At 44.4% G+C, this 15,682-nt stretch overlaps 1 protein-coding gene across 2 annotated transcripts; it reads left to right on the forward strand.

The window, feature by feature from the left end:
- LOC5512196 (probable protein phosphatase 2C T23F11.1) lies at window positions 1-15,239 on the forward strand. 2 transcript variants are annotated; one of them, XM_048733900.1, is made up of 11 exons: window positions 1-192; window positions 1,215-1,402; window positions 1,635-1,700; window positions 2,984-3,049; window positions 3,288-3,361; window positions 10,642-10,726; window positions 11,103-11,159; window positions 11,303-11,386; window positions 11,731-11,796; window positions 12,693-12,772; window positions 13,510-15,239. In XM_048733900.1, the coding sequence occupies exons 2-11, from the start codon at window positions 1,216-1,218 to the stop codon at window positions 13,699-13,701; spliced, it is 957 nt and encodes a 318-aa protein (XP_048589857.1). In that variant the 5' UTR covers window positions 1-192; window position 1,215; the 3' UTR covers window positions 13,702-15,239. The 2 variants fall into 2 exon arrangements, with proteins under 2 accessions (XP_048589857.1, XP_048589858.1); XM_048733901.1 differs by having other exon boundaries at window positions 1-157.
- The last annotated feature ends 443 nt before the right edge of the window (window positions 15,240-15,682 follow it).

Raw genomic sequence — 15,682 nt, forward strand, 5'->3', positions numbered from 1 at the left:
ACGTCACGTGACCAAGCTTTTCGGTTTGAGCAAGATGTCGGCTCGTCCTCTCTGTTGTAGTCTTTTGGTCATGTTTACATGAAAATTCCTGGGTTAGTCTGCTACTTCCTGACGTTTTTTAGTCGTCAATACTTTACTTCAATATAGGACTGATCGAGTAAGTCCAGTTTTCCATCCTGAAAGATTGTTAAGGTGAGTTAAAGCGAGACTTTTCCGCCACAGAGTTGAACGAAGACTGAGTCTTAGCTCTCTCTGGTTGGAAATAGTCATCGTTTACAGCTCAACAAGACGCAGCAATAATGTATTTGATGTATTTTTATTAAGTTTGATGAAACTGAATTTTATACAGATCGCTATTATCGTTTTTATGTCAAATGGCATGTCATTTGGCGTGAACTTTTTAGGTGAAATAAGATAATATATATTTTGTTCTTGGGCTGAACAACTTGTCTGTAATAGCTTCTATCATTTTCTTTTTTTGTGTGTTGTTCAGTGCCTCATATGTAAAAGAAGAAAACTCTGTGAACATAGGATATGTTTCTAAATTGTTCTATACTGGTGCCAAAATAGGGTAATTGAATTAGCAAAACATTTTCGAAAACTTACTTTACCACAGCCGGTATTTATAGAACAATTTGCTTTTGAAAAAGACATCCCGAGTTTTGTTAGTTGTTGTAGTGCTACATATCAGTTGGAACCTGAACTAGTCACGATTGCCCACATCTTATTTGAAATGCATTCCTAAAAATATACAATAATGTTTTCTGTTTAGAAAATACGTGTTGATATAAACGCTTGCACGCTTTCAGCATTATTCTTCGACTATTGTGATACTGGAGCAGTTTTAATTATCTTATTGTTATACTAGTCCAGAAATTTTAGACTGTATTAAAAATAATCTGCCCTTAGGACTAAAGAAAAAAATGTTGTTGCTATGCAATGGTAGCAATTTAAGAAGCTAGAAGAAATGCTTTTCTTCAAGTGATGACCACACTACCTGCAAGGATTGTGGTTTGGCCACTTGCATTTGAAAATATAGTTTCATTGAAAATCAGATAATCTGCAAAGTGTTTGTTCTGCAGAGTTGATTTAGGAGTTATATCCTGTTTGTTTATTTGTATATTCTTCCAATAGACTTCCTAATTCCCTCATCAATAAGGTGAACTCACTTGACTATACAGTGCTTATGATTAAACTGTGCTTTTATCTTGCAGTATGGGACAGACTTTATCAGAGCCGGTTACCACTAAGGAGACGTCATCATGCAGCAACAAGAGCTACAAACTTGCATCATCCTGTATGCAAGGCTGGCGCATAAACATGGAGGATGCACACACAGAGATCTTATCTCTCAAGGAAGACAAAAATACCGCATTTCTTGGTGTATATGATGGGCACGGTGGTGAGTGATCAGCAACTATGACATGACCGTCACAAATAACCTTATCAAGACCTTTAGTTGCCGAAAATAATTAATCCATTGTTTATTTTTTTTTTCGTTTTTTTTTTTTTCATTAGTTTCTTTCTTACTGAGGTTTGCTTGAGTTGGCATAACAAATAAAAATACCAAATACTCGATAGTTTCTGATCTTACAGAAGCTCTTCTGAATACTCAATAACATCTCTTTCTCCAGGGGCCCGTGTAGCACAGTATGTTGGGCAGAATCTACAAAAGAAAATAGCCTCCCAGCCGGCGTGGGGTATGTTGTTATGATGATTGATGATGATAATAATAAAATAACTAGAAGTTAGTAATAGAAGAGAAAAGGCTGCGGCAGTGATATACAGTTGCTTCAGTGTTGTTCCAATGCTACATGGTATACATGCAGCCATCTAAGCTTGAAAGTAGAAAGTAGCTAAATAAGTTTACCTTTAGGCGTTTGTTTTTTGTTTTTTGTTTTGCTATCAAGATTCGAATAGCTGGCGCAATCTTAGATTTTATTTGGGATTGTTGAACAAAGATGGCGGCAGCTTATCATAACAATGAACATAAGGTAGGCTAATTGTTAGAGGGTTTGGCAATATATTAGTATTTATTATTTTTACGAGATAGGAATTTAAATGTAGGAATTTGATTTTTTTTTTTGTCATATCCATTTCCTCCTCGTCCTATTTGGTCAGTTTTAAAAACAACAAAACAGTCTGGAGTTATATGAACAAAACCATTTAATAATCTGTTTTGATTGTTTTACAGTTTTTCTGTCAAGGTGTTTTTTCACCTTTTAGCATCACTTCGGTTTGCTTAAACTTGTTGCATGCTCTTCAGCAATTAGGCGTTGGGTCATTGTTTTGAACTGATAAGTTTTCCCAAACACCCTTTAGTCCATAGCCAAGTGAGCTAGAGTATTAAGGCATTCAGTTAGGATGCTCGTTGTTCGCTATGCTTGTTTAGTGCCCAATTTTGTCGAGATCTCCTAAGACTGCGGAAGATGTGACCATGGCACGTGTGCTGGTATGAATGGTACGCTAAATAGTCATAGGCTCATAAGTCGGCAAAATCAGCCTGAAACTGTTATTAAATTCTCCTTCAACACTCTTGGAAAGCTATGGTAACTCGTCCCAAGTAACTGGCGAATGAACATTTTTCTGATCTTACCAAATTTTGCTCTAAAAATCTTTCTTGTGCACTCCTCTTGCTGACTTATTGTCAAAACATGGCACAATGTTCAATTGTTCGTCTGTCAAAATTTGTAAACCTGAAGTTTAGTTCTAGTCTCTCGCTGCCTCATTTTTCAAATTGAGGCTGTAGGACACAAACCCAAACCAAAATCCAACCAGATAACCACATATATTCTGCCGCGGATGCTCGTGAATGGAAAAGGAATAGAGTTTTAAAAAACGATGTTCAGATAAGTGTGCTGCTCCTGCGTCACAGTAATAATGTGACGATAGGAATAGCAAGAGAAATAATAAAATTGATAAAAATAATGTAAATCTATTTCTTTCAATTAATCTATTTTATGTTTGTTTTTTTCCGTTCCAGCGAAGGGCAACGTCATTGAAGCTCTCAAGAAGGGTTTTCTCTCCTGTGATACAGATATGTTAAAAGGTGAATAATTGTACTATTTTCTATCTTGTGATCTAAGCCGGCATTACATCAACTCTTTCAACTTATCTTTTCATGGGATGGTGATCCTAATAACAATCAATAGCTTACTGCTCTGGCTGGTCTTTACTTCACTGTTCCTCAGTGCACCTTGAAATACCGTCTGAGAAGAGTAACAGCCCTTCAGCTTTGTTAGAACTGGTGCTGATTCCCTTCTGTATTTGCTTATTATTTTTATCAGATGAACAGATGAAAGATGAAGTAGCTGGCACAACGGCAGTAGTTGTTGTTATAAAGAACAATAAATTATATTGTGTAAGTTAATTTTTGTGTTGGTTTGTCTGTCTCTCTGAACTGTCTGTCTGCCTTTGTTGTCTGCATGTTCTGTCTGTCCCTTACCCTAGCCGTCTGTTTGTCTCACCATCTGTCTGTTGTTCTGTCTGTCCCTTACCCTAGCCATCTGTTTGTCTCACCTTCAGTCTGTTGTTCTGTCTGTCCCTTACCCTAGCCGTCTGTTTGTCTCACCTTCAGTCTGTTGTTCTGTCTGTCCCTTACCCTAGCCGTCTGTTTGTCTCACCATCTGTCTGTTGTTCTGTCTGTCCCTTACCCTAGCCGTCTGTTTGTCTCACCTTCAGTCTGTTGTTCTGTCTGTCCCTTACCCTAGCCGTCTGTTTGTCTCACCATCTGTCTGTTGTTCTGTCTGTCCCTTACCCTAGCCGTCTGTTTGTCTCACCATCTGTCTGTTGTTCTGTCTGTCCCTTACCCTAGCCGTCTGTTTGTCTCACCATCTCTCTGTTGTTCTGTCTGTCCCTTACCCTAGCCGTCTGTTTGTCTCACCTTCAGTCTGTTGTTCTGTCTGTCCCTTACCCTAGCCGTCTGTTTGTCTCACCATCTGTCTGTTGTTCTGTCTGTCCCTTACCCTAGCCGTCTGTTTGTCTCACCATCTGTCTGTTGTTCTGTCTGTCCCTTACCCTAGCCGTCTGTTTGTCTCACCTTCAGTCTGTTGTTCTGTCTGTCCCTTACCCTAGCCGTCTGTTTGTCTCACCATCTGTCTGTTGTTCTGTCTGTCCCTTACCCTAGCCGTCTGTTTGTCTCACCATCTGTCTGTTGTTCTGTCTGTCCCTTACCCTAGCCGTCTGTTTGTCTCACCATCTGTCTGTTGTTCTGTCTGTCCCTTACCCTAGCCGTCTGTTTGTCTCACCATCTGTCTGTTGTTCTGTCTGTCCCTTACCCTAGCCGTCTGTTTGTCTCACCATCTGTCTGTTGTTCTGTCTGTCCCTTACCCTAGCCGTCTGTTTGTCTCACCATCTGTCTGTTGTTCTGTCTGTCCCTTACCCTAGCTGTCTGTTTGTCTCACCATCTGTCTGTTGTTCTGTCTGTCCCTTACCCTAGCCGTCTGTTTGTCTCACCTTCAGTCTGTTGTTCTGTCTGTCCCTTACCCTAGCCGTCTGTTTGTCTCACCATCTGTCTGTTGTTCTGTCTGTCCCTTACCCTAGCCGTCTGTTTGTCTCACCATCTGTCTGTTGTTCTGTCTGTCCCTTACCCTAGCCGTCTGTTTGTCTCACCTTCAGTCTGTTGTTCTGTCTGTCCCTTACCCTAGCCGTCTGTTTGTCTCACCATCTGTCTGTTGTTCTGTCTGTCCCTTACCCTAGCCGTCTGTTTGTCTCACCATCTGTCTGTTGTTCTGTCTGTCCCTTACCCTAGCCGTCTGTTTGTCTCACCTTCAGTCTGTTGTTCTGTCTGTCCCTTACCCTAGCCGTCTGTTTGTCTCACCATCTGTCTGTTGTTCTGTCTGTCCCTTACCCTAGCCGTCTGTTTGTCTCACCATCTGTCTGTTGTTCTGTCTGTCACTTACCCTAGCCATCTGTTTGTCTCACCTTCAGTCTGTTGTTCTGTCTGTCCCTTACCCTAGCCGTCTGTTTGTCTCACCATCTGTCTGTTGTTCTGTCTGTCCCTTACCCTAGCCGTCTGTTTGTCTCACCTTCAGTCTGTTGTTCTGTCTGTCCCTTACCCTAGCCGTCTGTTTGTCTCACCTTCAGTCTGTTGTCCTGTCTGTCCCTTACCCTAGCCATCTGTTTGTCTCACCATCTGTCTGTTGTTCTGTCTGTCCCTTACCCTAGCCGTCTGTTTGTCTCACCATCTGTCTGTTGTTCTGTCTGTCCCTTACCCTAGCCGTCTGTTTGTCTCACCTTCAGTCTGTTGTTCTGTCTGTCCCTTACCCTAGCCGTCTGTTTGTCTCACCATCTGTCTGTTGTTCTGTGTGTCCCTTACCCTAGCCGTCTGTTTGTCTCACCATCTGTCTGTTGTTCTGTGTGTCCCTTACCCTAGCCGTCTGTTTGTCTCACCATCTGTCTGTTGTTCTGTCTGTCCCTTACCCTAGCCGTCTGTTTGTCTCACCATCTGTCTGTTGTTCTGTCTGTCCCTTACCCTAGCCGTCTGTTTGTCTCACCTTCAGTCTGTTGTTCTGTCTGTCCCTTACCCTAGCCATCTGTTTGTCTCACCTTCAGTCTGTTGTTCTGTCTGTCCCTTACCCTAGCCGTCTGTTTGTCTCACCATCTGTCTGTTGTTCTGTCTGTCCCTTACCCTAGCCGTCTGTTTGTCTCACCTTCAGTCTGTTGTTCTGTCTGTCCCTTACCCTAGTCGTCTGTTTGTCTCACCTTCAGTCTGTTGTTCTGTCTGTCCCTTACCCTAGCCGCCTGTTTGTCTCACCATCTGTCTGTTGTTCTGTCTGTCCCTTACCCTAGCCATCTGTTTGTCTCACCATCTGTCTGTTGTTCTGTCTGTCCCTTACCCTAGCCGTCTGTTTGTCTCACCATCTGTCTGTTGTTCTGTCTGTCCCTTACCCTAGCCGTCTGTTTGTCTCACCATCTGTCTGTTGTTCTGTCTGTCCCTTACCCTAGCCGTCTGTTTGTCTCACCATCTGTCTGTTGTTCTGTCTGTCCCTTACCCTAGCCATCTGTTTGTCTCACCTTCAGTCTGTTGTCCTGTCTGTCCCTTACCCTAGCCGTCTGTTTGTCTCACCATCTGTCTGTTGTTCTGTCTGTCCCTTACCCTAGCCGTCTGTTTGTCTCACCATCTGTCTGTTGTTCTGTCTGTCCCTTACCCTAGCCGTCTGTTTGTCTCACCATCTGTCTGTTGTTCTGTCTGTCCCTTACCCTAGCCATCTGTTTGTCTCACCATCTGTCTGTTGTTCTGTCTGTCCCTTACCCTAGCCGTCTGTTTATCTCACCATCTGTCTGTTGTTCTGTCTGTCCCTTACCCTAGCCGTCTGTTTGTCTCACCATCTGTCTGTTGTTCTGTCTGTCCCTTACCCTAGCCGTCTGTTTGTCTCACCATCTGTCTGTTGTTCTGTCTGTCCCTTACCCTAGCCATCTGTTTGTCTCACCTTCAGTCTGTTGTCCTGTCTGTCCCTTACCCTAGCCGTCTGTTTGTCTCACCATCTGTCTGTTGTTCTGTCTGTCCCTTACCCTAGCCGTCTGTTTGTCTCACCATCTGTCTGTTGTTCTGTCTGTCCCTTACCCTAGCCGTCTGTTTGTCTCACCTTCTGTCTGTTGTTCTGTCTGTCCCTTACCCTAGCCGTCTGTTTGTCTCACCATCTGTCTGTTGTTCTGTCTGTCCCTTACCCTAGCCGTCTGTTTGTCTCACCATCTGTCTGTTGTTCTGTCTGTCCCTTACCCTAGCCGTCTGTTTGTCTCACCATCTGTCTGTTGTTCTGTCTGTCCCTTACCCTAGCCATCTGTTTGTCTCACCATCTGTCTGTTGTTCTGTCTGTCCCTTACCCTAGCCGTCTGTTTATCTCACCATCTGTCTGTTGTTCTGTCTGTCCCTTACCCTAGCCGTCTGTTTGTCTCACCATCTGTCTGTTGTTCTGTCTGTCCCTTACCCTAGCCGTCTGTTTGTCTCACCATCTGTCTGTTGTTCTGTCTGTCCCTTACCCTAGCCATCTGTTTGTCTCACCTTCAGTCTGTTGTCCTGTCTGTCCCTTACCCTAGCCGTCTGTTTGTCTCACCATCTGTCTGTTGTTCTGTCTGTCCCTTACCCTAGCCGTCTGTTTGTCTCACCATCTGTCTGTTGTTCTGTCTGTCCCTTACCCTAGCCGTCTGTTTGTCTCACCTTCTGTCTGTTGTTCTGTCTGTCCCTTACCCTAGCCGTCTGTTTGTCTCACCTTCAGTCTGTTGTTCTGTCCGTCCCTTACCCTAGCCGTCTGTTTGTCTCACCTTCAGTCTGTTGTTCTGTCTGTCCCTTACCCTAGCCGTCTGTTTGTCTCACCATCTGTCTGTTGTTCTGTCTGTCCCTTACCCTAGCCGTCTGTTTGTCTCACCATCTGTCTGTTGTTCTGTCTGTCCCTTACCCTAGCCGTCTGTTTGTCTCACCATCTGTCTGTTGTTCTGTCTGTCCCTTACCCTAGCTGTCTGTTTGTCTCACCTTCAGTCTGTTGTTCTGTCTGTCCCTTACCCTAGCCGTCTGTTTGTCTCACCATCTGTCTGTTGTTCTGTCTGTCCCTTACCCTAGCCGTCTGTTTGTCTCACCTTCAGTCTGTTGTTCTGTCTGTCCCTTACCCTAGCCGTCTGTTTGTCTCACCATCTGTCTGTTGTTCTGTCTGTCCCTTACCCTAGCCGTCTGTTTGTCTCACCTTCAGTCTGTTGTTCTGTCTGTCCCTTACCCTAGCCGTCTGTTTGTCTCACCATCTGTCTGTTGTTCTGTCTGTCCCTTACCCTAGCCGTCTGTTTGTCTCACCATCTGTCTGTTGTTCTGTCTGTCCCTTACCCTAGCCGTCTGTTTGTCTCACCATCTGTCTGTTGTTCTGTCTGTCCCTTACCCTAGCCGTCTGTTTGTCTCACCTTCAGTCTGTTGTTCTGTCTGTCCCTTACCCTAGCCGTCTGTTTGTCTCACCTTCAGTCTGTTGTTCTGTCTGTCCCTTACCCTAGCCGTCTGTTTGTCTCACCTTCAGTCTGTTGTTCTGTCTGTCCCTTACCCTAGCCGTCTGTTTGTCTCACCATCTGTCTGTTGTTCTGTCTGTCCCTTACCCTAGCCGTCTGTTTGTCTCACCTTCAGTCTGTTGTTCTGTCTGTCCCTTACCCTAGCCGTCTGTTTGTCTCACCTTCAGTCTGTTGTTCTGTCTGTCCCTTACCCTAGCCGTCTGTTTGTCTCACCTTCAGTCTGTTGTTCTGTCTGTCCCTTACCCTAGCCGTCTGTTTGTCTCACCATCTGTCTGTTGTTCTGTCTGTCCCTTACCCTAGCCATCTGTTTGTCTCACCATCTGTCTGTTGTCCTGTCTGTCCCTTACCCTAGCCGTCTGTTTGTCTCACCTTCAGTCTGTTGTTCTGTCTGTCCCTTACCCTAGCTGTCTGTTTGTCTCACCTTCAGTCTGTTGTTCTGTCTGTCCCTTACCCTAGCCGTCTGTTTGTCTCACCTTCAGTCTGTTGTTCTGTCTGTCCCTTACCCTAGCCGTCTGTTTGTCTCACCTTCAGTCTGTTGTTCTGTCTGTCCTTTACCCTAGCCGTCTGTTTGTCTCACCATCTGTCTGTTGTTCTGTCTGTCCCTTACCCTAGCCATCTGTTTGTCTCACCATCTGTCTGTTGTTCTGTCTGTCCCTTACCCTAGCCGTCTGTTTGTCTCACCATCTGTCTGTTGTTCTGTCTGTCCCTTACCCTAGCCGTCTGTTTGTCTCACCTTCAGTCTGTTGTTCTGTCTGTCCCTTACCCTAGCTGTCTGTTTGTCTCACCTTCAGTCTGTTGTTCTGTCTGTCCCTTACCCTAGCCGTCTGTTTGTCTCACCATCTGTCTGTTGTTCTGTCTGTCCCTTACCCTAGCCGTCTGTTTGTCTCACCTTCAGTCTGTTGTTCTGTCTGTCCCTTACCCTAGCCGTCTGTTTGTCTCACCTTCAGTCTGTTGTTCTGTCTGTCCCTTACCCTAGCCGTCTGTTTGTCTCACCATCTGTCTGTTGTTCTGTCTGTCCCTTACCCTAGCCGTCTGTTTGTCTCACCATCTGTCTGTTGTTCTGTCTGTCCCTTACCCTAGCCGTCTGTTTGTCTCACCTTCAGTCTGTTGTTCTGTCTGTCCCTTACCCTAGCTGTCTGTTTGTCTCACCATCTGTCTGTTGTTCTGTCTGTCCCTTACCCTAGCCGTCTGTTTGTCTCACCTTCAGTCTGTTGTTCTGTCCGTCCCTTACCCTAGCCGTCTGTTTGTCTCACCTTCAGTCTGTTGTTCTGTCTGTCCCTTACCCTAGCCGTCTGTTTGTCTCACCATCTGTCTGTTGTTCTGTGTGTCCCTTACCCTAGCCGTCTGTTTGTCTCACCATCTGTCTGTTGTTCTGTCTGTCCCTTACCCTAGCCGTCTGTTTGTCTCACCATCTGTCTGTTGTTCTGTCTGTCCCTTACCCTAGCCGTCTGTTTGTCTCACCATCTGTCTGTTGTTCTGTCTGTCCCTTACCCTAGCCGTCTGTTTGTCTCACCATCTGTCTGTTGTTCTGTCTGTCCCTTACCCTAGCCGTCTGTTTGTCTCACCTTCAGTCTGTTGTTCTGTCTGTCCCTTACCCTAGCCGTCTGTTTGTCTCACCTTCAGTCTGTTGTTCTGTCTGTCCCTTACCCTAGCCGTCTGTTTGTCTCACCATCTGTCTGTTGTTCTGTCTGTCCCTTACCCTAGCCGTCTGTTTGTCTCACCATCTGTCTGTTGTTCTGTCTGTCCCTTACCCTAGCCGTCTGTTTGTCTCACCATCTGTCTGTTGTTCTGTCTGTCCCTTACCCTAGCCGTCTGTTTGTCTCACCATCTGTCTGTTGTTCTGTCTGTCCCTTACCCTAGCCGTCTGTTTGTCTCACCTTCAGTCTGTTGTTCTGTCTGTCCCTTACCCTAGCCGTCTGTTTGTCTCACCTTCAGTCTGTTGTTCTGTCTGTCCCTTACCCTAGCCGTCTGTTTGTCTCACCATCTGTCTGTTGTTCTGTCTGTCCCTTACCCTAGCCGTCTGTTTGTCTCACCATCTGTCTGTTGTTCTGTCTGTCCCTTACCCTAGCCGTCTGTTTGTCTCACCTTCAGTCTGTTGTTCTGTCTGTCCCTTACCCTAGCTGTCTGTTTGTCTCACCATCTGTCTGTTGTTCTGTCTGTCCCTTACCCTAGCCGTCTGTTTGTCTCACCTTCAGTCTGTTGTTCTGTCTGTCCCTTACCCTAGCCGTCTGTTTGTCTCACCTTCAGTCTGTTGTTCTGTCTGTCCCTTACCCTAGCCGTCTGTTTGTCTCACCTTCAGTCTGTTGTTCTGTCTGTCCCTTACCCTAGCCATCTGTTTGTCTCACCATCTGTCTGTTGTTCTGTCTGTCCCTTACCCTAGCCGTCTGTTTGTCTCACCATCTGTCTGTTGTTCTGTCTGTCCCTTACCCTAGCCGTCTGTTTGTCTCACCTTCAGTCTGTTGTTCTGTCTGTCCCTTACCCTAGCCGTCTGTTTGTCTCACCATCTGTCTGTTGTTCTGTCTGTCCCTTACCCTAGCCGTCTGTTTGTCTCACCTTCAGTCTGTTGTTCTGTCTGTCCCTTACCCTAGCCGTCTGTTTGTCTCACCTTCAGTCTGTTGTTCTGTCTGTCTCACCATATGGGCAATTTCTTCATAGGCAAATGTTGGAGACTCAAGAGCTATAGCCTGTAAGAAAGGACTTGTAGAACAGTTATCCTTTGACCATAAACCAAGTAATGAAGGTGAGGAAAGAGAATCAATCAATTATAGATATCTATTTTTTGATTTCACAGTATGAGCAGTTTTTTTGTTACAGACGTTACATTTGGAACACATTTTTCAATTTTCGTCTTGTCATATCTTCATTGCATGTTTTTTTTTTAAGTTTAGGCTATATCAACTTTAGATACCCATGTTAAAAAAAAGTAAACCTATATTCTCTGATTTTTAAATTTTAGTTTTTTAGCGTTACAGACGTTACATCAGAAAAACTGCTTTTGTCAAAAACTTTTTTAAATTGAACACAGAAAAGCCATAAGCTTGCCAATATAACCATTAACTCACTATGCTACTGCATGATTAGAGCTGAAGGTAACATATACTTCATCCTGTTTGTAGAGGAAACAAGAAGAATTATTGCTGCTGGTGGATGGGTGGAGTTTAACAGAGTAAATGGTAAATGCTTTTTTTCATATATTTGATGCTTTCACCAGTCCCTGCTTCTGATCTCCCTCTGTAACATTTATTATAATAAATCATATTCAAATGTTCCTAGGCACCTAATTCTGAGAATGATTGCCTCTTTAAAATGATTTCAGGAAACTTAGCCCTTTCAAGAGCTCTTGGAGATTTTTGTTTCAAGAAGAATGACAAAAAGCCCCCAGAGGAACAAATAGTTACAGGTAGTATGGGTATTTATTCAACATGCATGCCTGGGGAAATGATACAAAGAGTTAATCCATCGTAAACAACACCAGCTTTGTCAAATCTTTGTACACTACCTTGTTACATTAAATACAAGAGAGAGAAAAAAGTATCCAGCATGATGTGAGAATAGCAAACCATTGCTAGGCACAAACCATCATTGGGCTAATGCCATCCATAGGCTCAAACCATTGCTGGCTCAAGCTATTGCTAGTCTAAAACCATTGCTGGCTCAAACTATTGCTCGTCTAAAACCATTGCTGGCTCAAACTATTGCTCGTCTAAAACCATTGCTGGCTCAAACCGTTGCTTGTCTTTTCAGCAATGCCAGATGTAATTGTCAAAGACCTCACCCCAGATCATGAGTTCCTGGTTTTAGCATGTGATGGTGAGTTAATAATGTAACAGTGAGTTATTTATGACCATTTGATTTTAGCATGTGATTGTTAGTTATGTGTGACCATTTCACAACTCACATGTCACAGGTGCTTTTCCAGGATTGGCAGAGGGGGTGCGCAGTCAAAAGAAATTACCCACTTTTTGGGTTACATCCTGTGCACACATCCTGTGTACCCCCTGTGTCGCGCCTGTGTACCCCCTGTGTCGCGCCTGTGTACCCCCTGTGTCGCGCCTGTGTACCCCCTGTATACCCCCTGTGTCGCGCCTGTGTACCCCCTGTGTCGCGCCTGTGTACCCCCTGTGTCGCGCCTGTATACCCCCTGTGTCGCGCCTGTATACCCCCTGTGTAGCGCCTGTGTACCCCCTGTGTCGCGCCTGTGTACCCCCTGTGTCGCGCCTGTGTACCCCCTGTGTCGCGCCTGTATACCCCCTGTGTCGCGCCTGTGTACCCCCTGTGTCGCGCCTGTGTACCCCCTGTGTCGCGCCTGTATACCCCCTGTGTCGCGCCTGTGTCGCGCCTGTGTACCCCCTGTATACCCCCTGTGTACCCCCTGTGTCGCGCCTGTATACCCCCTGTGTCGCGCCTGTGTCGCGCCTGTGTACCCCCTGTGTCGCGCCTGTGTACCCCCTGTGTCGCGCCTGTGTACCCCCTGTGTCGCGCCTGTGTACCCCCTGTGTCGTGCCTGTGTACCCCCTGTGTCGCGCCTGTGTACCCCCTGTGTTGCGCCTGTGTCATTATCATCAGTTTGAGTGCTGCATTTTCTTTCTATGAAAGAAAGATATTCCAATCAGCTACTTTGGGCTCACATAGAACATTCTCATTGAATAATATACAGTAAGAGATTTGTTATAGATTCATAGCTTATCATGTTGTCTGCCTTTCAGGAATATGGGATGTGTTGTCCAATCAGGAAGTAGTAGACTTCATCAGATCACGCTTAGCACAGCGAATGGAGCTTGAACAGGTTGGTATGGCAAATGATAATATCAATGCCTTGTGCTAGGGTGCTGTGTGGTAATTCGGCTTGTTCCCAGGATTTATGTTAACACTGTGCTGCAGACCTGCTTATAATGCAATTGATGAAATAATGTAACAGTCATGTTAGGATGTCTCTGATATCATATCTGTCGGTGATATCACACATTAACCTTGCATGTACATGTTGTGGTTTGAAATGTGGCATGGTTTGAATTTTTTTCAAACTGGTTTGAATTTTTCAAACTAGCTCATTTTTGGATACCTAGCATTCTAAAAGGGATTTTATTTTTGGGGAGTCATTAATAAAACAGGGGCTTGGATTTTTTGGGGGTTGGGAGGTGTAACTAAAAGAACTAGATAAAAGATTATGCAAATATCCCCTTTTCAAACCAGTTTCAACAATTTCAAACCAAGAAGCATTTCAAACCACAACATACATATCCATCCAACTAATGTTTCCATCTTTTTGTTTATACATGCCCCACCATTGGTTCCAACTTCGTTCCATCCAAATTATAAAAAGTGGCATTCCGCGTATAAGACGCACCCTAATTTTGAAGGTCATTTTGGGGTGAAAAAAGAGCAGCTTATGCGTGGGTAAATACGGTACCCTCAAAAGTAAAAGTATTTCAAGTCTCCTTAAGAACACTCTATAAATATTTATCCCCTTAGAGCTCCTCCCATTGTCCTTATACTCCATTAATATATTCACCTCATGCTTAGATCTGTGAGGAGCTGTTAACCCGTTGCTTGGCGCCAGACTGTCAGATGGGCGGTCTTGGCTGTGATAACATGACCGTCATCATCCTAACCTTCCTCAATGGTGGGACTTACGAAGAGCTGTGTGATCGATGTTTACAGCCAAGTGATGCACGGCAACAAAACGGGAACCAGAGTGGGGGGTTTTACTCATAAATTACTGTTTCCTATAAGAGTTTTAGGCTTCTTTCAGTCCCCTCCACATCTGCTGTGACCGCAAATAATAATGAAGTCGCAAGTAGCCCTTGCGTGGTATAGCCAATAATAGAAAATGTGGAGGAGACTGGGTTGTATGGTTGTTTCCTTGTATTTGAACTTTTTTTAAATTCCTGTGTTTAGTCTTTCTTGGAGACCCAGGCCAAAGACGGATTTTTGAGCATTGTGTCGAGTGGCCTGTAGATAGATTTGTTTTATTTCATCCTTGCTTTAAAAAAAATTATCATGCATTATCCCGTATGGTGGCGACTTGCACTAAGATACCATGTAACCATCTGAACGGTAAGCTCATGCTAAAATAAACACAGAAAAAATGATTTTAGCCGTCACATTAGAGAGTGGCGAAAAAATTACAGCTTCCAATGAAAATAAGCCCTTTCTAGCATAAAAACTTCTAGCTGATTCGTAAGCGCTGAATAAGATTTTATTTTGTTGTTATTTTGCCGCCAGAAGTCTAGAAGATTACCACCCAAAAACTCCATGATTTCTTAGTGCAGATCGCCCATTCATGGCCTTACTCTCAGCTTTTTTTACTGAGCACCTCCCGACCCAGGTTGTGCTAATTCTTGGAATTCCCTGATGTCTTCAGCAGCTATGGACAGATTTAGTAGTATTTTTCAATTCTTCTTGTTTTGACCATTAGTATACCAGGAAGCAAGTGGTGAGGTCATAGCCAGCTATGTTTGAAGAAATTTTACTGCAGACAATGATTACACCAAGAATTTCCAATCCATACAGTGGTACCTCTCACGGCCATACTCGCTAAAACAAGTCCACTAAATGGAGGTTGGCTGCTAGGCCCAAAGGCAGACTTTTATGAAAAGCAAATTTTCGGACTTTGTGTTGTGGCTGCTGAAAAGGGTTGTTTGCTTTATAGAGGTACCACTGAATAACAATTTCACAAAACTTTATTTAAAACATATCATGGTTAGGGACACATACCTGAATAATGGGGAAAAAAAGATTTGTATCTTTGTCTGAAGGTATGCTGACTATCCCTTACGGCTATACACACAGGCTCCCCTTCCCGGGTGCATTGCAATGTCTTTCTAATCATTGCAATAATCCACATTTCGAGACATCTTTGCGACCTTCGTATAGCACTTTGAATATACAAATATACATGTAACCAGCCACTTAAACGTAAAGAACGCGGCCAAATTTGCTGCCATAGCAATGCATCGTGGGAAGGGGGACATGACCCCGGTATGTTACTGGGTTAGTACGTTTCCCTAACTGAAAGCCTATATGAAGTACTGTCCTTGGGGTCACGTGGTAATATCGCCTTTCCATGGCCCATGACAGGTTTGCACCAAAGGAATGTAAAATAGTCATAATGTCAGTGGACTTTTTACTGCGTCTATCTCTGTCCTTGTTTTGTATGTGTGTGGATATTTGTGTATATATAGTAGTGACAAATATAGAATGAAAGGACAAGACGTGGAAACAAGTAGCAAGTAAAACACGAAGTTCGCATACCATGGCCGCCATCTTGGATAACGTGATCCGTAGGGGGAGGGGGAGAAAAAATGCGCGGTGAAGGGGGAGGGGGAGAGTGGCTTATTAGATTTTTTTCGACTCTCAGACGGGGCCCTATTCGGGGGGAGGTGCTTATTGATGCAAAGAATTCGCAGTCCATCAGTTATATGAAAAATCACTAGTATCGATTTCGAGGCGACGGCAAAGGGAACGCGTTGATGTACAAACTCGCAATGGCAAAGTACCTACCTGCGAGAGTCTCAAGATTTTGGACCCCTTCTCCCGCAAAATACGAACTCGCAAAAACAAAATACAAACTAGCAAAAGCAAAGTACGAACCCGCTAAAGCAAAATACGAACTCGTGACTGTTGTTTGCAAAACATGGAAATCCGAAACCGAATAGCGGCTTCCGTATTGCCGCTCATCTATGAGTCACGCGGC

The sequence above is a fragment of the Nematostella vectensis genome, chromosome 10 (genome assembly GCF_932526225.1).
Source record: "Nematostella vectensis chromosome 10, jaNemVect1.1, whole genome shotgun sequence".
Classification (NCBI taxonomy): Eukaryota; Metazoa; Cnidaria; class Anthozoa; order Actiniaria; family Edwardsiidae; genus Nematostella; species Nematostella vectensis.